The sequence below is a fragment of the Tetrao urogallus genome, assembly GCF_951394365.1.
Source record: "Tetrao urogallus genome assembly, chromosome: 15".
NCBI classification, from domain to species: Eukaryota; Metazoa; Chordata; class Aves; order Galliformes; family Phasianidae; genus Tetrao; species Tetrao urogallus.
Genome location: NC_136828.1, coordinates 4,956,017 through 4,979,599, shown reverse-complemented (window position 1 = coordinate 4,979,599; position 23,583 = coordinate 4,956,017). Strand labels below are relative to the sequence as shown.

The 23,583-nt window shown below is 43.9% G+C and overlaps 1 protein-coding gene across 1 annotated transcript; it reads right to left on the bottom strand.

Moving 5' to 3' along the window:
* Positions 1 to 2,926: 2,926 nt before the first annotated feature.
* LOC306952234 (methyltransferase-like protein 22) lies at positions 2,927 to 11,925 on the bottom strand (the record flags this gene model as incomplete). The annotated part of the gene is made up of 10 exons (XM_079542903.1): positions 2,927 to 2,962; positions 4,419 to 4,587; positions 5,404 to 5,506; positions 6,319 to 6,399; positions 6,973 to 7,026; positions 7,565 to 7,636; positions 8,224 to 8,368; positions 8,452 to 8,492; positions 8,867 to 9,211; positions 11,796 to 11,925. 10 exons carry the CDS (start codon positions 11,923 to 11,925, stop codon positions 2,927 to 2,929), a joined length of 1,176 nt encoding a protein of 391 aa, XP_079399029.1.
* Positions 11,926 to 23,583: the final 11,658 nt, after the last annotated feature.

The following is a 23,583-nucleotide window of genomic DNA, read 5'->3' as shown; positions in this document are numbered from 1 at the left end:
TTTTAAGGCTCTTTGCAACTCTCCTGTTCCTAGTTACTGCCTGTTTCTGGCTATTCCTTACCATCTGTCATAAGTGTCATACCCAAATGTACAAGCTGACCTTTACACCTCGGTATGGGAAGGGCTGGGTCATGGCCTGATGGAGCAGCTGGTGAAGGGGTGTAGCCAGTCCTGGGAGCACAGCTGTGAGCAATTCACCTGTGTGACCATTAACCTCACTTAAGGGCTGGCAGCTGCAAGAGAAGCATCTCTACTTGCAGATCACTGTCTTTGTAACGTTTGGGGAGCCCTGATCCTCAGAAAGGGGAAAAAAATTCTTCTTTATGATCAGATTGTGACTGTTTCCTCTCTTGGGTGATCTGAAACTGGTTTAAGGCAACTATATCTACTGCTGCCTATACTTACAGCCTCAGACACTGAACCCTGAGACTCCCTTCAACAGCAGGATTAGCCCCACGTCTTTAGGAGGAAATGCTACTTTCGCTTACTTCCAAAAAGCAGTGATGTTTGTAGTTAGTCAGCCAAAGACACAAACGTTATTTTTTTTTCAGATGCTACTTTAAACCAGTTGTGGTAAATGCTTGAATTCTACATTGAACAGATCCACAGCATCTCCCTGCCTGGATGAGTTTCTGTAACTATACAAGACTATCTTACATCAGCTCAAATTCATTTCTTGCTACTGAACCTTCAAAAAAAAAAAAAAAAAAAAAATCACTACTTAAGTTGCAGATACATTCAAAAGAAGTTCTCTTCAGTTAACCCACCAAGTAAATAACATCACAAACCATCTGCGGCAATCTAACCCTGGCAGCTACTCCACCCCACAGAGCAGCTAGGCTATTCCACTTAAGTGGGATGGGGGAGAGAACTGGAATAGTTAAGGTGAGAACAATCCATGGTTTGAGATGAAGACAATTTAACAGGTAAAGCAGAAGCTGTTCAAGCAAGCAAAGCACAAGGAATCCAATCACTGCTGTCTGTGAGCCAGGGCAGCAAGGGTCCATCATGAGCAGTGGCTACTTGGGAAGACAAACACCACAACTCCAGGACACCACCATTCCATCTGTCCTCCAGCTTCTATTCCTGATCAGGACATCAGGAGGTATGGAATCTGCTGCTGGGCAGCTGGGGCTCACTGTCCTGGCTGTGCCTCACCCACATCCTGCAAGGGCATCACCAGAAACAGAGACCTTGATGTACGACCAGTGCTCAGCAACAACTGAAACACTGGTGTGTTACAACATCATTTTCATCACAGATTCAAAACACAGCACAGTCCAAGCCACTATGAAGAAAATAAACTCTATCTCAGCCAAAAACAGTATGATATCCATCCCTTATTCCACACCACTTCAGTAGTGCTCAGGTCCCACCATAACCAACAGATTAATCAGCACCCTTCAACGTATACACAGATATCTTTCACTTAGTCTGTGGGCCACCCCTGTGAAAGGTCCATAAAAACAGACACAGGATGTCCACAAAGCACATTTAGAGTGTTCCATCATGAATGGGGGTCTCTCAGGACAGATGAGGTGGTGTGTTGTCAAAATCAGTGCACGAACCAGGAATAAGAACTCTAGTTGGGAATCCCTGGATTAAGATACAGGGATTTTGTTTGTTTATCTTTGATGTTTAAATGAGAATTGTGAGAGAAATGTTCTACGTTAATCTAGGCAGATACATACCAACATAATGTAATTTTTACTTTGGTTTTACTCGCAGGAAAAAGCCATCATCGTTCTCTAAAGACCTTTCATCTCATTACGCAACATGAAAAATAGAGAAAAATATATCTTGATGCAAAATACACCTTAATGCTCCTGCATTAGGAAATAATTGACCTAAAAGGACCAAACTAAAGCAAACGTAAAACAGACTTTCACAAAGACAACCAGATTCTTCTATGTGACACACACACTCCCACGTGTCACAGGCTGGAACAGTTTTATCATGACATTCTCACAATGCTAAAGAATCCAGCAGGCACAAGAATGTAAGTGACAGTGCACATATGGCAAGTGAAATAAACATAAACACTATAGTACACACAGAATTTGTAATGAGTATAAACATGATGATTTTTGGTTTCATTAATAACACAGAGAACTGATAAATCTGTTATACTTTAATCCAAAAGCTAAGGGGCTGAAAGCCCCATTTGCAGAGGCAAGACATTCTGGGTCACCGTCTTCCCAGCCTCACACGTACACACTGAGAACTCCAATGTTTTAAGAGGGAGGAATACATCACTTCCCCTTCCCATCCTCAGCCTGGCAAGCACTGAATAGCTTAGAATGCCACTAGGACAACCCAGCTCTAAGATTTCTGTGGAACATTTGAGGAGGCTTCAATTAAATGCACTTTGCCTCCTTTCCATTGAGACAGGTGCCCTAAGCTAGAACAATTCAGATAAGACCAACCCAAAATGAAGAGCTAGGTTTCATACACAGATCGCTTAAATGGAAGTCTGTGAATGACAAACAGGGCTTGCCCATAGACTGTTTCACAGCTGTCCATAAATACAAATAACGTGCAACTCTGCTAAGACTGAGAAGTGTATCCAAGTTCAGAAAACTAGAAAGTAACATGTGTGACATCTGCAAATTGGCCACACAGATGAAGGCAAAATACCTCTGTGTTAGAAACTAAAGCCTAAGTCATCAGTCCCAGAGAATGTGCAGCTCTGCGTCACTGCCACAGCTTCTCAGCCAGCACGCCCTCTGAAGATCAATGTTAACCAGTTTCGTAACAGAAGCAAAGAAACCACATCCTAAGAGCCAAAAAAACAAGACTTGCTGAGGTAAGGCAAATCTGCAGGGAGTTAGTTTCTGAGAACTCACATCCAACAGGAAATTTTTCAATAAAACACTACCCAAAATATTATCGTTAGATTAAGATCTTCTATTTTCTCATGTCCCTGTCACGTTAGCCGATCAGCCATGATCTTCCACAATTCCTACAGGAGGGGAAAAATTCATATAGTTATTTTCTCAGATCAGTAGATTGTTATTACAATAAAGCTCAACTTGCACACACTCTCTAATTCACAGAAAATCCATTTACGTCATCTCCCACAACAACCAACACATTATCTCTGAGATAGAACAAGAGAACTGAGTTCTTTATTCCTGCAGTATGATTTTTTTTAAATAAAAAAATAGTATAATTCAAATAATTTCTAAAAATAATTTCACTGGTCTACAAAACCTGCAGGATTTTGACTGAGAATCTTGCTCTTTTTCTTGGTCTATGTTGAAAAACACTTCCAATATTGCTAGCAAAGAAGTAGCTTAAAAATAGCCCATTTATTGAGGACTCCAGGTCTCACAAATGCATACCTTATACACACGCTTCTCAATACACTGCAGAGTAAGGATGAAAAACAGACACTTAGTCTTTGTAGAGTAATTTAGGGTAAGGTTCTTCTGCTATTTTAAAGATTAGTAATCAGATTATTACATCCCTATCACCACAACATCTGGAATTCTGGCAGTGTACTCCATGATCAACAAGAAGACTTCTGCATTTAAAAAAATGTATCTATTTCAAAGGCCAGCAGCCTTCCACAAAAGGTATGTAGAAAACACGTTCACACCTGTAGATATAACTCATCTTATACATGTGTGGACTTATTACAAAACATTCATGGGAAATCTTATGCCTGAAGGTGTCAGCACTAAGAAAAGCAAATTAATCTCATGAAATCGCTGTGAAACCCATAGCCATACTATGCATACACACTGTACCACACAAAACAGTACGCTGGCTCCATGACTGCAGATTCAGAAGCTAGAACAAGACTTGCAAGTTCTCCCCAAAGGTCTCTTACTTTGTATTGCTACAGAAGCTAACAAGCTACTAGCTGGCCTGCGTAACACTCATAAGAGTAGACAATTGGAAAACAGAACAGAGAGGAAACCACGAGTGCTTGGAATGTAATTTAAATAATGTATCTGATACATCTCTAAACACCAGAAGTTTACTACTTGTCAACTTCTCCATATGTATATATAAGAACGTTATTACCTCAACCCTGATTGGGAATTATGGGAATAATAAAACGAAAGCTTTTTTACATTCAAAGAAATGAAGAAGATACCGGTCCATTTTCCAGTCAATCACAAAAATGGTTATTTTACAAAGTCCCGGAGATTGCTCTCTTTTCCTCAGAGGTTAAGAAACAATTTAAGCCACTGAATTGTTCTGTGATAGAAAAGGACACATTATGCCTATTTAGTGGGGGCTGTGTAAGCACTGACAAGAATCATTTTAATATAAGGAAAACTAAATGGAAATAAATAAGAGCATAACATTTGTTCTTCTGTTCTTACTTCATGTTCAGTACACAGCTGAAAACTAATTTCAGATTGCCAGCCCAACAGATGCCATTTATTTTAATGAATGCCACTTACCAACTGCTCAATCCTTTCATAAGTAAGAAACTGGCAGAAATCAGGCTTAATGGGTTCCACACTGTATTTCATTTTTCCATCATGAAGGTTCTCCAAATCATTCAGAGTACTTCGAAAATGACTGTAGGCTTCACACGTAACATCCATCTGTCTTAAAGTGAAATTCAGCCTGGCAAGACAATATTTAAATTAAAACCTTTTTTGTATACCTGCATCTTAAACAGCTATGTAACTTTCTTCAGCTAATGAGAAACTTAGGTCTTCTCAGAGTAATTCCTTTCCACAATTAAAAAAAAAAAAAAAAATAACCCCTTGCTGCCCCAGAAAGCTTGTCCTATCCAAAGTCCTGTCCTGTCAAAAACCCAGTAAGTCTTGGATGAGCCTTTCCATTGATTTTAATACATTCTGGTCCAACAAAATAACTGCCTTTGTTTCTGGGACAAACACTTTGGACCAAATCACACGAATAGCTATTGCTTACATACCTTGAAGCATAATCAACTTACATACTAGTTTATGAACTGACTTCAACATACAGCTACTCAAAAGCACACAATTCCTTGAAAGAAATCACAAGAGCAATTACAACCGGGGGGGGATGTGAGCTAGGAGATGTGTGTATTTTCTCATTCTGAGCCCTTTCACTCTGCTCCATAAGCATAGGACCTCAAAATCACAGCAAATTTTGTCAGACATTACAGAATACATTACGCTGGCCACCTATTAATCTTTATTTGCACAAAGGTTACCTAATGCATGACAAAAGTAAGATCACAAAAGCCACACTTTTCTGGAGGTCAAATTCTGAACTTACAAAAATTACAGAAGTTTAACAAATGCTTGCACTGGGCATTCACAGCAGCCTTCGATCAACCCAGAAACAGAATAATCAGAATCCGGCCATCAGGCACATCAGGGCTTTCGCTCAAGGAAAGGAAAGAATGTAAGATTCTAGTCTTTATGTTAGGGTGTTGGTAATACTTGCCTCTTTTCTATGGCTAGGAAAACTGTGCAAGAATGTTTCAAGTTATGTGTGATTCTATACAGCGTTCTGAAGAAGGCATCTGTCAGATCATCGTCATAGAACACTATGGGAAGAACATGAAGAGCACATGGCATTTACATGTAAGCATTTACTAAATCTCAGGCTTGAAACAACAAGAAGCTTTAATTCTATTATTATAACCAAACAAATCATTACTTTATCTAAACCCCCACGTTTATTATGTATACATGTATTACACATTTAATGGCAATGACCGACCCAGCGACAGTATCCAGTGCTGCTCTTCACAACAAGAAACCTTAAAGATTTCTCTCATGATGATGGGAATCACTTCTGCCAGGCAACTTACAGAACTTTAACAAGATCTCTCTCAGCTGGAAATACCTTACTGCAAAGCTAAAAAATCACATACCATCTTTCTTTCCTTTTTTTTTCCCCCCCACTTCATTAAGAACAGGGAAAAAAAAAAAAAGCCAGAGAGATGCAATAGGACACATGCAGTACCTAAAAGTCTTCCCACACTATGGAGCATACTAGCGCGGCCACCTATCTGTCTTTACTTGCACCAAGGTTATCTAATTCAAGATAAGGGTAGGACAACAACACTTAACTCTTCTGAAAATCAACTTTATCACTTATGAGCAACTTTAAATAATTTACTCAATTACAAATAATAAGGAAAGGCTATTAGATTTTTCAGTATCTTATTCTTCTATTGCTAATTCAGACAGTAAATAGAATACAGACAAGAACACTTGAGGCAGAGATTTGACAAACTAAGCTAAGGATTTGATCTATCACATTTCAAAAGCAAACTAGGTGCAGTTAAGTTGTTCCTCAAAATGCTCAAGCGAGCATTTTTGATTTAAAAGCTTGCTGGTTATGTTTTCCTACCATCAGCTGCCATTATCACAGTGCAGTGGTCATGCAAATCTGCAATCTCTTCTTCAGACCAGCTATAGAGAGCTTCTGGATCTGTAACAAAAGAAGAAAGCTTATTTTTAAACTACACCTTTAACTGTTTGATAGATTAAAAAAATTACTTTAGTAATTTAAATTTAGTGATCAGCTACTCAATAAGCAGAGCAACTCACTGAAGGGAAATCACAGCCTCCCCCCGTTTGCTCTCTGAAGTTCCCTTCAGTCCTTTGCTTTTGCTCTTCCTCTCTTGCTCAGGGCTGATTGATGTGACTAAGCTTCCCTTGACATAAGAATTTACTACCAGTTACTATCCTGCAGCAAGAGTACAGATTCAGTTAAAAACAAATGCATTTTTTGATTAAGCTTCCTCCTGTTACGCTTTCTAAAATCTAGAAGCTTTCTGTGAATATCTGAAAACCAACAAGCCTGTTCATCTGGCAGCGTCAAGTATTTTGAATAAACACCTGAGGCCCAAGAAAAGCTTCGAAAGCGTAAGGATGATTTTACTTCCTTAAATAGTTGTTCAACTTTTTGAACCATTACATCATATTACATCATATTTAACAGATAAAAAGCCTAAAAAGCAAAACAGGATTCATAAACCCTACTACTGCAACAGCTACCTACCAGTGCAGAATTCATCTTTCAGCCAGTCCAGTTCTTTCACTTTAATTTCTCCTCCTGTGGGTGTAGAAAGATCCCAACAGTGACAAATGATCTTTCAGTCAGTACTGAAACATGTGATAAGATATACTAAAAGGATATATGAAACAAATAAGACTGGACATCATTTACAAAACCAGTCATCCACTGACAAAAGGAGAATAAGACAAACTTAATCATCAGAAATATCTTAATTTCTCTTCTACATGTCACTTGCAAGTTGCAAAGTTCAGCCTCTGCAATTTGCACTGTTTACACGACCCTTGGCACCTAAACGTCCATGATCCTCACAATTACCTCAGTGAAATGAACATAACAATGTAGAAGCCACAGCTGGGCTTAACTTCTTAACAGAGAAAGATTGAATATTTTGCTCCTTTCCAAAAGCAGCTATCCCATTTTGAAACACGTACAGATTTCTTGCATCTTTCTAAATGAGTCAGTTCTAACCAAAACAGAAGTTGAGTTGACCTGTAAAAATGCCAGCCAGCTTGCCAATGACTTCTTATAATTCACAGACAAGCAACTGCACGAGTACTGTCTGCACAGCACTTACCTCCTGGTTCCATCAGGTGCTTGTTTAATGCAACATTTTTTTCACACATGGCCAAAAGATCTTCACCAACATCTGGAAGAAAATAATGACAGTATTCAAAATGAGAACATTTCACATGTGCTGTACATTCCTCCGACCTCTCAGACTATTGGTCTCAACTTCTCTCAAACTAAAATTCAGAGCAGCTCCCTTCCCTCATGACTGCTTCCACAGCACCCTTGCTTTTTTCTTTCATTACTAAGCTCCATTACTAAGCACATGTCATGATAAAAGATCATATGTAAAAGATCATATGTTCATATGGTGATAAAAGATCACCATACTATCTATTTTAATCTAGAAAAGTATTTGGTTTTTAAAACACTTGCACCTGGAATTATTGCTGCTTTTTCAATCTGTCATGAAAGTGCTTGCCATTTTTCAATAAACAACAACATATTCACAGAATCACAGAATTGTAGGGGTTGGAAGGGACCTCCAGAGATCGTCGAGTCCAACCCCCCTGCCAAAGCAGGTTCCCTACACCAGGTTCACCAGGTACACCAATGCATTTTATATGCATTGATAACAAATTAGCAACTAAAAAAAGAGCAGGTGATGAAAAAATCCCAGAATGAAAGTACTGGTTTGCGATATTTCATTAAAAATAACTGCCTTACCTGTGCAATAAACTCTGCTAGCAATCACTCCCATGATAATGCTTGCAATTCCTGTGCCACCTCCAAGCTCCAGCACTGTGCAACTCCTGAACGTATCCCGTTTAAACAGAATGTAATCAGCAAGAAGAAAGGCTGCACGCCAGACCTTTGGAGAAAGTAGCAGTTAAACCAGAGGAATTCTGAAGCACAATCCACAAACAGCAAGACAATACAAAGCAGTATACATACTTGTTTACCAACATCTTCTAAGGGGGTTGCCATAGTATGCTCTGTGAAAATGGAAAGAGAATATTGTTTCAAAACACTGTTCAAATCAAGTTGCATAATAGCAAATTTGAGAAGACAATTAATGCTTTCCTTTTAAGTCTAGAACTAAGCACTATTAATTCTACACAGTAATGCTGGATAATGATGAAAACCCCACTCTAATTAAGGAAAGCCATTTCTCCATGACACACAACTGTCCAAAACACTTTTGGAGAAGCGCCGTTTTTAAAGCACTTAACAGTATCACAGTATTACTATGGCTTATTATCTACTTCAACTCATTTCTCTTTCATTTAAAAGACCAACTTAGTTTTTCTTTGTTTTACTTCAGCAGATATTTATTCAATTTCTCCTTGAACATAAGCTTACTATTTACCTATTTTAACAACATTGCTGCAAGTGCATTCTTGTTCTTCAAATGCATTTTCTTTTCCTCTCATCAGAATTACAGGATATACTCTATTCCTCATAAGATCCTCTGTCTCTGAGTCACTGGCTCTTTGAGGCCTTCTGACCACTTCCAAGTCTCCGTCCTCATCTAGCAGAGCTTCTATTCCTTCACTGTTCAATTCCTTTTCATATTTCAGATTATTCCCGTCCTTGTTAGTTAGTTCATCTCCACCTCTGTACTGGTGTTCTCTTTCAGTTGTAGTTTCTCTTGCATATTTCTCAGAGGCCCGATCATCTGTGTTCCAAAGGAATTTGAAATACGACAGGAACACTGCAAGAACATGGAGTGGGAGGAGGATAAAGTTAAAGATTGTATAATCAATGAATATTAAGATGTTATAATTACAAAATAAACAAGAGTTTGGCAAAGCAGATTATGATAATAAAAAGAGACTAGATAGAAACTTTACCCCTATCCTAGGCTCACTTAAAAAACTCCAGCAGAGCAGATCTCTAGAAGAGATCCTTCCCCACTGGTAGCCAGCTCTCAAACAGGTCTAGGAGCACAGCTGGATTGCCTTCACCTGTGCTCCTGTGGCTGACTCAGTGCTCCCCTCAGGTGATCAATCAGAGGTTCAGGCTGTGACTCAGCAGTTCCCATTAAGATCAATGCTAGGGAAGAATGGAATCTATATGCAACCTCCACTCGCATGACATTTGATATGCATTTCATATACCAAAAAATCTAGAGCAGTGAAAGTGTTACAGGTATCTCGGAATACAGCTCTACTTGCTAGAAAGAAATATTTCTGCTAATTCTGTCAGAAGGGATAAATGAAGCACCACCAACATCTGCTGGTTGACTAGGCATCTACTCGGTCACAATTTACATTTTCACCTTACTTAGAAACTTGTTTCAGCAATCAGGAAAATAAATGATGAGATTTACATCCTCTAACAGATCTTCTGTTGAGGTCGATTAAGTTTAGAGAAGAACGAATATCACAAATTAGGAATTATATCAACATGAGGAAATGAACTCTATCTTAACGGAGACAAACATGTTTCAGAAAAAAAAGTAAAAGGAATTTCTTTTTCTACTTTCAAACCCTTTTGAGACTCAAGTAACATCTCACCTTGCCATCAGCTTAAAGCTGCAAGAGGCAGCACAATAAGCAGTGTGCCTCCTGTCAGCTTAGGTTGGACTTACTGACGCTTTTCTTTTTTTTTTTTGCCAAGAAAATGTCTATTGAAAACAGCCTACACCAGCAGTATCTAAGAAGAATTTCTTGGAAATGAGTTCACTCCCACCAAGGGGAAACTGTTTAAACTGTTTGCCCACTATTGATTTCAACAGTTTCACAATTTATGGAGTTCTATTTCAGTTGCTTCAGAGATATCCGAAGTTGGACATACAGTGTACTATGGGAACATGAGAAGTCCTTCTCTAGAGATCATAACAGCTAGATCTTACAACAATCTTCACTGTCTATCCAAGCACAAGAAATTTAGGACGTCAGCTACTGTTTGTATGATAACCACATTAAATGGATTTGATGAATTAGAGGATGCAATCAACATATCACAGAATCATAGAATATCCCAAGTTGAAATGGACCCTGCTCTCTAAGTTCACTCTGATCCTCAGAATTTCAAAATGGAAAATTGATCCAAATAAGCAAGGACTAAATCCCCAGGAGATCCTCTAAAAACAGCAAAGTGGTGGTGGCAGATTATTGCTGGATTTTTTAGAGTAGAAGCTGTCATACTACAACCCAGCCCTGGTATGGGAAATTCATTTATTTCTTAAGACTACGGACACTCAGAGTACATAAATCAGACTGTCATGTTACTGTGTTGAAAGGTTCTTTGTGCCAAGGAGAGTCACATCAAACTAACACTAAGACACCACAGTGACTGAACACCTAGTGGGAAGGCAGGGCCGACCCAGGGGAGCTGAGGTGCATGCAATGTATCGGAGTGGATGGAAGGGCAGCAGCCAGGATCCACCCATTCCCAGACCTCATCTGAGGGTAGAGGCAAGGGTATCTCACTGGAAATCCCTGCCTACCTGAGGCCTTCCAAGGGTACATAGATTTTTTTTCCCTTTGTTTCTGTACCCACGGCTGATGCATTTGGGCATATCCTCACTTGCTGCAGCCTGTGACTTTGATACCCTGTTATCATTGCTGTGCTTTCCGCTGCATTATAGTGTTACAAGCACATTTTACTTACAGCTTCAAGGACATTTCCCTTGACAACCTTATAGAAACCTACAAGCTGGTAAAGGCAGTCATTTGCCAATTCATTTCCACTAAGGGCTTGATTCTTTCATTTATATAAATCAGTCAAGCTCATTGCTATATTCAGATTTGTTGTAGCCCATTTTTTAAATTAAAAAAATACAACAACAGAACAGAAAACAAAGCTGCTGGGTTCCTCTGGAACAGATGGTAAATCATCATTTAATGATTTTATAAAAACAAATGAATTACTTATGCACTTAATTCAAGTGGCAGTATTTAAAGCTGCTGGTGTCTCACTTGTAGTCTATATGCAAGACACAAACTAACTCCTTAACATGATCCTCAAAGGTGCTGTCTTGAGATTCTAGGTAAAGGAATAAACACATAAAATTAAGCTTGCACAAATACTGATGTTACTCCTTCTCAGAAAGTAACTTAAGCTGTTTTTTTCTGTTCTAAGATGGGCTATCTACAAATCCATATTAATAGTTTTATGTAGCTATTTTCATGAGAAGAATCCAGTTAGCCCTCTTCCCTCTGAGCAGGAGCAGTTCTGCTTCTGCTCAGAGTAAAATACATAATGATTACTATCAACCAATCAAAGGAGCACTAAGACAATACAATAGACTGTAATTAAAACACAGTTCCATCAGTCTAAACATGCATTACCTGGCTGCCCAACCGCATTCAATCGTACCATCAGATGACTTTTGTTGGGACAGTGCAAGTGCACGTCAGAAAGGACGGTGTCACTTTTGAACGTGAGGTTATCCATCTCCTTCTCCGTGACATCTCCCATGGTACGTCAGTGAGAGGGTTGTGGAAAAATCCAAGCGTTCCAAATTACACTGAGGTGCAGCTTCCTTCAAGGAAACCCAGCGGTATTCCTTCTGAGGTTTTACTCCTCAGCATCCCACCTCAGCCTCCTCAAGGTCACAAAAACAGCATCCAATGAACAGTAAACACCATTTATTCTGCTTGCCGAGGCAGTCACTGACTGTGAAGAAGCCAGCAGCACAGTGAGCAGGATGCCTGAACTGGGAGCCAGAGCTCCGGCTCCTCAAGGTGACCGCCACTCCGGATGAACACAGCAGCAGATGGACGCAGAAGGGTTCTTTGACAAGGAACCCAGCACAACAAGCACACAGCAGCACAACAAGCACATTCGTGAGGCACACCTGAACGTGGCACACACCTGCACGCAGACAAACCAGCACCGTGTGCGGGGCACCAAACGCAGCCCGCGCTAAGCCCCGCCGCACAGCACACACCAAAGGCACTTACACTCTCGTGTGCCAGCTCGCGGCAGCCAGCTTGCCGGCTCAGGAAGCCGCTCTTCCCTTTGCTTTAAAGTGGGCTGCAGTCAGGAGCCACGCTGCTGCCGTCAGCTCCCTGCAGCACCCGCCTGCGGCTGTCAGCAGCAGGAACAGGCATCACACAGGGGCCCTGAGTGCACCAGGGGATGCCGTGAGTTCTGGAGAGTGCGCCGGCACACCTGGCTGCCACTGCACCCCCGCGCCTCTGCTGCGCAGCTGCACCCGCCTCACTTCATCTGAATGCTTCTCCACGGGATTCTGAAAACAGCTTACAGAGACGTGAGCCTGCCTGCATCACAAGCTGAAACGGCCTCTCAGTCTTCCAGAACCGTGGAAGCTGAAGAACAGATTTTCTCTTTAAAACCCTTCGTTTCGCTCCAGTTTGCAAACATCCCCAGGATAACGCCAGGCAACACAACTACCACAAAATAACCTCTGCTTGTTTCCCTCAGATGCAGGGAGCACAAAAGCCAGCGGGCACCATCACACCACCTCCTTGAGATGGAAAGTACAAGCGATGCTGACATTAACGGGAACAAAAGCAGCCCCAGCACAGCAGCATCCCTGCAGGCTGGGGCCCCGCTGGGCAGGGCAGCTGCGGTGCTGGGGTGGAGGGAAAAGGGGAAATATAGGGCCCCCCACAGGGTTGCCATGGCACTGGGGGGCACAGAGGAGATGTGCCAGAACACAGGGAGAGGCTGAGCCGCTTCGGTTTTAAATCTGTGTGACAGCTGAGCTGCTGCACTGTTGCTGTGGCAACCGATGGGTGAAAATCACAGCAGAAACCCGTAATCGTTACAAGCGAGATGGTGACTTACCCACTTCAGTAATCAGGATATTAAAACAACTCAGCCACGTCCCCGGCCCACACCATGCTGCGCTGCTGATCCCGGGGCTCCAGACCCCATAGCTGTCAGGATATGCAGTGTCTCATACAGGCTCTGCTGGGCTGGTTCTGCCCACAGCTGACACTGCTGCATGGAATGAAACAAGGCTACAGTCCTGCCCCCAACTCAGCACACACACAGCACACTGCAGGGATGGGGCCTGAGCATGTGAAGGAGACACAGGGATGTGCACGGGGAGCAGCCGAGATCGCAGCCATTCACAGAGCCTACCAGCAACATGGGTCTGCACTGCACTCACAGCAGCACACCCGGCTCCACTACCTCCTCAGCAAACAGCAGCAGCACTCACTTGGCTAGAATGCTGTGATAATTTGTGAACAGCGAGGGACAGAGTCGTTCAGGGGGAGCAGATGCCATGCAGTCTCTCCCCATCACAACATTACCCAGACACAGACAACACGCACGCTGACAGACACAGTGCCTGCCCCACCATGGGGTACGCAGCATGCTGTCACCCTGCTGCTCCCTATGGCTCTGCAGTGCCAACACACTCTGCTGGCACGCTGCTGCTGATAGGGATGCTATGACATGTGGGGACAGACAGGCTGGCCCTGCTGCTGCAACGAGTCTTTTATAAGACAGATACCACAAGTAAAAAGCTGTGGGTGTGAACTAAAATTAAAGACTGAAGCTGATCCCTCCCCTACTTCATAACTTCAAACCTGCTACCTACTTACCTACACAGACTGCTTTTTTGAACTTTACAGTTACCCCATGCTCTGCCACCAGACCTAAAACTGACATATTGAAACCGGCCCTTGCCAGGTGCCAAACAGCAAAACAAACTGCTTCTGAAGCAAACCTGCTAACCAGCTCATCTGTCACAGCACAGCAAGCCCACTCAGACAGATGGGAACACAGGGACACACTGCAAAGCCAAGGAGAAGGGGCTGAAGAAAGCAGCAGGTACTACAGACTACATATAATAGGTAGTATTCAAAGGAAATGCACCGCATTCGCAGTTTATTAGCACCACCTATATAGTGAATGATCAGCATCACAGCTCCTGAGCATTCTGGGAAGACACAGACATGCCCGTGCCTCTGCTGAGAGCTGCCCTGCACCACCCAGTGCTGTGCCCAACAGACACAGCTCACAACCAAGTGCTCCATGGCTGCTTTCAGCCCCTCCTTACCCTCCCTGAGAGGCCAGGTGCACAGATGGGGAGGCAACAACTCATGCTGGTCCTGCTGCATGGTGAAGGCTGGAGCCCCAAGCACCCCAAGGTCAGTGATTTCCAGCAATCGCAACTGCTAACCACTTACTTGAGGAGTCTAAAACATGCACAGTGCACAGAATTGTGGATTGCAACAAGAAAGCCACTGACTTCCATTTGATTTAATCAAGAGAACACTGACTGCAAGATCTATTCAACTTGTTCCTCATTGGAAAGGACACTGCCAACCACCCACCGTAACTTTACAATCTGCACTGATACGCACTTTTCCACGGAAGACTCATTACAGTCTTCTATTGTTAGAAAAGAATCTTCTGTTTAGCAGAATTCCTGCTCAAAACTATGCTTTTCCAAAGCGATGCAGATTTCTACACATGAATACTATGCACATTTTCTGAGAAGTATGATGATGCAAGGCAAAATGGGAATCAGGCTAAACTGGTCCACCAGACCAAGCAAAAGCACAGTTAGCATGCAGGATGCACTGATTTTCTCTGCAAATGATGGCACGTTCTCCCCAAAGCAACTCCACAACCTTCCTCCATCACTGCCTCACACTTGAGAAAGATCTGCTTCAACTGCTAAGGAAAAACAAAGCAGCACAAACAGCTCCAATATCTGAGAAAAATTCAGTATCCAGAAATAGCAATTATCAGCCTCGTGATACAGAGAGCACAGCACAACAGGACAGCCAGCACCAGGCCCGAGTCCCCCTGCACAACAAAGGCTGCCAGAAGACTCAGGAAGGATCTCAAGGTCTGAGATTGCAGATGACTTGAATTCACATTAAATAGAGAACTTACATTCAGGACAAGAGAAAGGAAAGCAACAGAGGAATTCAGTACAGTTACAAAGAGTTTGTACTATTCAGAAGTCCTATAATTGCCTGATGTTCAGGACTCAGTTTCCAAAACACTTGGGCAGTTTCCAAAGCTCTTTAGGGAAGAGAGACACAAACACAGTATTACTTTCAATACACTCCATGGCTCAATTTCCTGGGATGTTTTTTACAATTATTTTTGGGCTCCAGATAGGGGGGGGGGAGGGGAGAAGCGTAGCCAGTGAGCTTGAGCAAGATACGTATTCCTCAAATGAAATCCTTTGGCTTACATATAGCACCACTCAATCAACCATAGGTTTGCTTAGAAAAATTCTCTTACCTTTTATACGAACTGGATTAATTTATCAGCATACAGCAAAGAGAAGCGTTAAGCAAGGAAAACTAAAAAGGGCAACCTCTAAGGACCTCAAGACCCCGAGCCACCAGAAGTTCATTGGGTTGTTATACTTGTTACAGAATTAGCTCACGAATTCCAGAATTACCAACGGAAGAAGAACAGACAAAGAAAGGCTTTTTTTCCCCCCTTTTTTTTTTTTTGACGATGATTTAAGGTATACTGGATCTGAAAGGCATTCACCGCACTATCCTCACTCCTTCCTTGTATCATTTTTAACAGAGTTGCACCATGCCAAAGATGACAGAGAAGCAAAGAACAAACCCTCATTCACAATCACACAATGCTCAAACTTCTGTGTGCAAATGAACACTGGGAATCTACAGATCACATCAGAAGGTCCTGCAAAATCCCAAACCGACCCCCAGCTCCGCTCCTCATGGTCTCCATCCGCCACCACTCCCTCCTCTGGCTTTTCTCATGTTTTTCTTCAGCTGCCACAGCAGAAGCACCACATTACAGCAGCTACATCAGCCCCTCCAATAGCTGCTGACCAAACTGTGCACCAAACCAAACATTTTCTCCACCTAGTTCTGTTATCTGGTGAAGCCAGAATGCAAGCAAGGACTACTGTGGGATTTACCACAGCCACACTTACCTCTCCTTTCCTACCTCCACCAGCACACCCTGCTTCTGTAATCCTATTTCCCTTTCCAAGAAGCTGCATTGCAGCAACAGCCACAGAGCAAAACCAACAAGGCTTGCTTTACACTGGTGCTGGGATGAACACACACAGAGGTGGGAAGCAACACAAAGCACAGAAGTAAATGCATCCCTGTGCCTGCTGCCTGGGAGCACTGCCACGAGGGAGCGAGCAGTATGTCTTGCCTGCAGCCAGGAAATCAGTCAAGGCCTCGGAAGTCATGGCCTCCAGTCTGCCCATAGCACTGACTGCTTGCAAGAGCAGCTGGATTTCTAACTAGCTTTTTAATCTGAAGTATTCTCTAATTCCCAGTGAGGCACCATTCCTATCATTAGATTTATACAGCAGGCTGTTCAAAATTTATTCTAATTTTATATTTTTGGTGTACATCACAAGACTAGTGTCAGCTGAGCACCTGGGGAATGCAAGCAGCAGAAAGAGAGATGACAACAGGATGGCTCGTTCCCATTATTGGCATCCGACACAAATAGAGGCTGGCAGACCAGATTCAGAGGATGCATTATTAAAACAAAAAATATTACTGCTAATGAACTACACCAAACTTGTTTAAAATAGTTAACTACTGTTATTTGCACCACTTATTCACATTCTTGTATTATTTTCAGACCAATTTAAAATACAGGAGCTGATTGCAGTTGTGTTTGCCATCAGGGGGTGCTGCCAAGAATCTCCACATCCACTCTTCTTTGCTAAAACAGAACTCAAAGTTGGCACACTGCTGTGATGTTCCGAGTGATTAATCAACACTGAGCTTGATGCTATACAAATGAAGGGTATTATTGTTCCCCACAAGCTTATTTTTTCTTGCTCCCTCTGCTCCCCTCAGGGTTTCTGCAGGCCTCTACGCTTGCACTGCTTCATTCAGAAAGAGCAGAGCTGGAAGGGCAGGAGGCATGGCCTGGGTGAGAACACCTGCAAGGCTGTTCAGTGGTTGGGTAGGAAGAGGAGGGAAAGAGAGATAAATTTGTACCGTAATTACAGGCTTAAAAAGTCAGCATGAGAGTCTCCAGCACCAGGGTACAGACTTCCTTGAGAAACTTGCTGCCTCGTGCTTGGCCTGCTAGGAGGCTCACAGGTGGAAGCTGGATATTGAAAACTGAGCCAAGCATAAGAAATGAAGTTATGAAAACATCATTACTAATTTATTTCTTCTCCTGACACCCGTTGTTTTGTTCTGTGAGATACTAGTGACTAGTCCAAGGTCACAAGGGGAAGGAAGAAAAAAAGAGAAACTCTGCAAACAAAAAAAGCAACCAGAAAAGAAAACCTCATGGTGAGAATCCATAACACCACCATCCCTACAAGTTCATCACCTGCATACTCTGGGCTATCAGCCAGCAGCACAGTGCTTCTCTGTATGCTCTCCTCCATCCCCTTTCCACAAGAGCAGATCTTCTACCCAACAGCTGCATAGACAAAATGAAACGAGGGGGAGATGCTCACCGTGACCCCAGCACCCACACTCACACAGCAGATGCAGCTCTAAATCTGAACTGGCAGCAGAGAGTGGAGAAAGGGTTCGGAGCCAGGAACCCGAATCCAAACCTCTCTGCTGACTCAGAGAAAAACCTCATTAGGGAGTCAGCGAAGAGCAAGAATGCTCTGTGAACCAGGAAAGCTCAAGCAGGCTTTTTCCACAACAGCAACTACTGGCAGCTAAGGAATCCCCTGCTCAGAGGGCCATGCCCCAGTGATGCTCTCCTGACCACACTCCATACTGCTGACACATCTGAGCAGGTGCCAGGTAAGAACTGCTCCAGGAATGCCTACTCAGTCTTTATTACTACCCAGCCAATTTCCCACCTCAGATCTTGCTAGGGATGTAATCTCCCCAAAAACGTGCCAGACTTGGGAGTTGAGGCATGCTGAGGACATCATTTAGAAGTAGCTTTGCTCTCAGAATTACAGCTGGGCAACTACAACAGCAGCACTGCATTTGTGCCACCCAGAAGGGGGTGCTGGCTTTTTATAAGGAACCTCCAGCATGATGTACTGCTTTGACCCACCCCCAAACAAAAGCAGAATTAGAATTTAATTTCTAAGCTGTGAGTTTCATATGAGTCGTAAGGAGATGAACACACCTCAAAGAGCTCTGTTCCCTGCCAGTGCCAAGCTACATTTCAGAGTTATAAAATCTGCATGAGAAACTCACCAAGGAAGCAAACAGAACTGTTCTACTCATTGCTTCATCATCCCACTCATCATACATAACAGACATACGCTTACAATCACTGCAGTCTTCCATCATACAAAAAATAAAGTCTATAAAAAAGCTTAGGCATCTGAATTCTATGGCAGCCCTACTGTTTGAGATCTGCCCTCAGTCCTGCTGAGTACCAGTCCGTAACTGCAAAGCAGCAGTACCACGTCCTTGGAAGTCAAAAACCCCACTCTGAAGGTGTTCCTTCTGCTGCAGATACACACACCCACTGGACAGCAAGAGGCAACCTCCTCTGCCACCTGCCAAAGGTGTGCCAGGAAGGCAAGACAGCCTTGGAAAGTTCTCACCTGACCTTCTGCTGAATTTCCAGCATCTTGCTCCTGGAGAGAGGGGAAAGGTACAGTGGAGTCTTTTTGCGTAAGGAAAGATAAACAAGGTAATTCAAGGACACAGAAACTGCTTAAGACAACGTTGTTTTACACACTTTAAATCCTTTGGAAAACCCCCCAGAATACTGTTATTTTTGCACAAATACCATCTGGCAAAGAAAATACCATCTTCCCTGTCTTCCTGGCCCACAGCCATCATTTCAGGAAGAAGGACTGTGGTTTGATACAACAGATCATGAAATACAGAAACAGAGGACAGAGATATACTTCAGTTGGTTTGCTTCAACCTACACCAATCTCTCCTGCTCTTAAAGAGCAGGAATTTGACTGATCAGGTTGGGCGCTTTTGGCCTCTTCAAAAATCAGTCTGTTCCATCAATGTTCAAGCATATTCATCCTTCCACAAGTGAGAGGCCAGAGTAGCAATTATCCATGCTGTGTGCCAATGGCCTTGAAGCTGCAGAGCCCAATGTGGCATTTTGGCACTGCCTATCTATAATTTCTCACCTTCCTGCATACAGTTGTAGGTGCCCTCCTGACAGGAGCTATAAAATCCAACCCTTTTCTATTACTGATTCTTTCGGAAGCAATAAGATGCTTCCATTCTCCATGCACTTTCAGCATTCTGCCTGAAAAACACTGAAGCACTTGTAGGAAACTTGCTGGAGCAAAAAGATGCACAGACTGACAACATGCAATGTACAAGAACAGATCAAATGGTATTGGAAAACAACACTAAGCAAACACATCCCATGCGAGGAGACTCACATAACTTCATTCATCTTTTCAATGGTTTTCCGGCATGTGGCAAATACAGGCAAATTTTAAGATGCAATAGCTTTCATTTCTTTAAGTAAACAATGGACAATATGGTATTCATGCATTCAACGGCCTTTTTCCACAAGCTGTTTCCATTTGGGTTAAGAAAGGAAGGCAACCTCAATTTGTATCTGAATTGAAACAGGTACAAAATCACAGCTGTGGCAGAACTGGATCCGCCGTCTCCCCCCCCCCCAAGCGCCTGACACGGGGAGCAGCTGACTTACAGAGGGATGAGATACAGCTGAGGCTGCAAAAAGCACCCTCGATGCGGTTCACAAGACGATAACCCGACCGTAACACATCCGCAAGGCAATTTCCTCATGGCAAGGCTCTCAGGCGCTCACCCTCTCCCACCTCCATCCCGCACCGCCCGAACCCAGCCGGGAGCTCTGGCCATTGGACCGCGGGGCACAGGTCAGCCGCGGTGAGCCCGAAACGTCCAGTACCTATTACAGAATTACTGGGACATCCCCCCACCGCAGCCCGGCATCTTCGCGCATCGTTCCCTTCGCAGCGCTAGGCACGCAGGACGGTCACCGCCGCAAAGGCCGACGTGCAGCGGCACAGCCCCGGCCGAGCCGCGGCGCCGCTCGGAGCGCACCGCCGGGACACGTGCCGCACACCGCGCCGCTGCGGCTCGGCCCGGGCCCCGCACCGCCGCACCGCCGCACCGCGCAGCCCGCGATACGCGCCCGCTTCCCGCCGGGCTCCTCGCCGCCGCCCCCCCGCCGCTCACCGCCACCCGCGGGGCCGCGCCTCCTCCGCCCGCCGCGCTCCGGGTGCCGCCGAGCCCCGCTCTCGCTCCCCTCCGCGCCGCTGCCCGGCCGACCGCGCGCACCGCAGCCGATTGGCGACGCCGACGGAGGCGCGCGGCTCGGACTCGGCCCCGCGGCGCGGGGAGGCGCGGCCTCGCGATGTGGGCGGAGCCCCGGACGGCCCTCGGTGAGCGGCTGGGCGCAGCGGCGGGACGGGCCGCGTCACGGCCTCAACGCCGCGGGCAGCAGCCGAAGCGGTGCTACGCTTGCACGTACCGGGGGGCAGAACTCCGACACCTCTCGTGATTTGTTACAACAACAAAAGCGCGGCAGTCCCAACGCTGCAAGAAAGACAGCAGCTTTGCTAACAAAGCGGTTTTTAATCACCAAGGATAATAAAGCGCTGGAACGTTTTACCGCAAAAAATGCACGATGTTTACCTATGCCTAAATAATAAGCGGTGCAAACACTCGTCAAGGTTCTTAGATAAATATGATTCTGCTTTGAGAGCTAAGAGAATAGATGATGTTGGCATACACCTGCCAGCCTGCAGGTCCCGCAGCCCGATCCACACCTGGACACGGCTGCGCTGGGCTTCCCACGCAGCTCCTCAATCAGCAGCTCTCCAGCCCCGGAGCAGCAGAGTGGTGATCTGCTCAACAAGGTCCCGAGGGATCAGCTGGGACAGTTTCTTGTGCTGCCAAGAAACTGCACTTCATGACAAATTGTGCAAAATTCAGATGCACCACCCCACAAGCACGTTATTTTCAAGATCATGCCTTATTAGGAAAAAAAAACACCTTCCTGATCATATAAACACAGACAACGTGCTAGAAATATTATCATTTCAGGCACTAGCTAGATTTCCAATTATGATTTGCACACTAAAATTAAACTATTTCCTATTTCTAACCCTAACAGACAACGGACTGCTGAAGATGTAAACTTACGTGCTGAGCACGACCCACGTACAGCATGATTCCAGACAACACTGAGGTGGTGATACCCTTACCAGTTCTCTGGCAGGTCAGTCCGCGCTTCTCTCTCACTAACACTGCAAAGGTAGGGCATTTTAAGGCTCTTTGCAACTCTCCTGTTCCTAGTTACTGCCTGTTTCTGGCTATTCCTTACCATCTGTCATAAGTGTCATACCCAAATGTACAAGCTGACCTTTACACCTCGGTATGGGAAGGGCTGGGTCATGGCCTGATGGAGCAGCTGGTGAAGGGGTGTAGCCAGTCCTGGGAGCACAGCTGTGAGCAATTCACCTGTGTGACCATTAACCTCACTTAAGGGCTGGCAGCTGCAAGAGAAGCATCTCTACTTGCAGATCACTGTCTTTGTAACGTTTGGGGAGCCCTGATCCTCAGAAAGGGGAAAAAAATTCTTCTTTATGATCAGATTGTGACTGTTTCCTCTCTTGGGTGATCTGAAACTGGTTTAAGGCAACTATATCTACTGCTGCCTATACTTACAGCCTCAGACACTGAACCCTGAGACTCCCTTCAACAGCAGGATTAGCCCCACGTCTTTAGGAGGAAATGCTACTTTCGCTTACTTCCAAAAAGCAGTGATGTTTGTAGTTAGTCAGCCAAAGACACAAACGTTATTTTTTTTTCAGATGCTACTTTAAACCAGTTGTGGTAAATGCTTGAATTCTACATTGAACAGATCCACAGCATCTCCCTGCCTGGATGAGTTTCTGTAACTATACAAGACTATCTTACATCAGCTCAAATTCATTTCTTGCTACTGAACCTTCAAAAAAAAAAAAAAAAAAAAAATCACTACTTAAGTTGCAGATACATTCAAAAGAAGTTCTCTTCAGTTAACCCACCAAGTAAATAACATCACAAACCATCTGCGGCAATCTAACCCTGGCAGCTACTCCACCCCACAGAGCAGCTAGGCTATTCCACTTAAGTGGGATGGGGGAGAGAACTGGAATAGTTAAGGTGAGAACAATCCATGGTTTGAGATGAAGACAATTTAACAGGTAAAGCAGAAGCTGTTCAAGCAAGCAAAGCACAAGGAATCCAATCACTGCTGTCTGTGAGCCAGGGCAGCAAGGGTCCATCATGAGCAGTGGCTACTTGGGAAGACAAACACCACAACTCCAGGACACCACCATTCCATCTGTCCTCCAGCTTCTATTCCTGATCAGGACATCAGGAGGTATGGAATCTGCTGCTGGGCAGCTGGGGCTCACTGTCCTGGCTGTGCCTCACCCACATCCTGCAAGGGCATCACCAGAAACAGAGACCTTGATGTACGACCAGTGCTCAGCAACAACTGAAACACTGGTGTGTTACAACATCATTTTCATCACAGATTCAAAACACAGCACAGTCCAAGCCACTATGAAGAAAATAAACTCTATCTCAGCCAAAAACAGTATGATATCCATCCCTTATTCCACACCACTTCAGTAGTGCTCAGGTCCCACCATAACCAACAGATTAATCAGCACCCTTCAACGTATACACAGATATCTTTCACTTAGTCTGTGGGCCACCCCTGTGAAAGGTCCATAAAAACAGACACAGGATGTCCACAAAGCACATTTAGAGTGTTCCATCATGAATGGGGGTCTCTCAGGACAGATGAGGTGGTGTGTTGTCAAAATCAGTGCACGAACCAGGAATAAGAACTCTAGTTGGGAATCCCTGGATTAAGATACAGGGATTTTGTTTGTTTATCTTTGATGTTTAAATGAGAATTGTGAGAGAAATGTTCTACGTTAATCTAGGCAGATACATACCAACATAATGTAATTTTTACTTTGGTTTTACTCGCAGGAAAAAGCCATCATCGTTCTCTAAAGACCTTTCATCTCATTACGCAACATGAAAAATAGAGAAAAATATATCTTGATGCAAAATACACCTTAATGCTCCTGCATTAGGAAATAATTGACCTAAAAGGACCAAACTAAAGCAAACGTAAAACAGACTTTCACAAAGACAACCAGATTCTTCTATGTGACACACACACTCCCACGTGTCACAGGCTGGAACAGTTTTATCATGA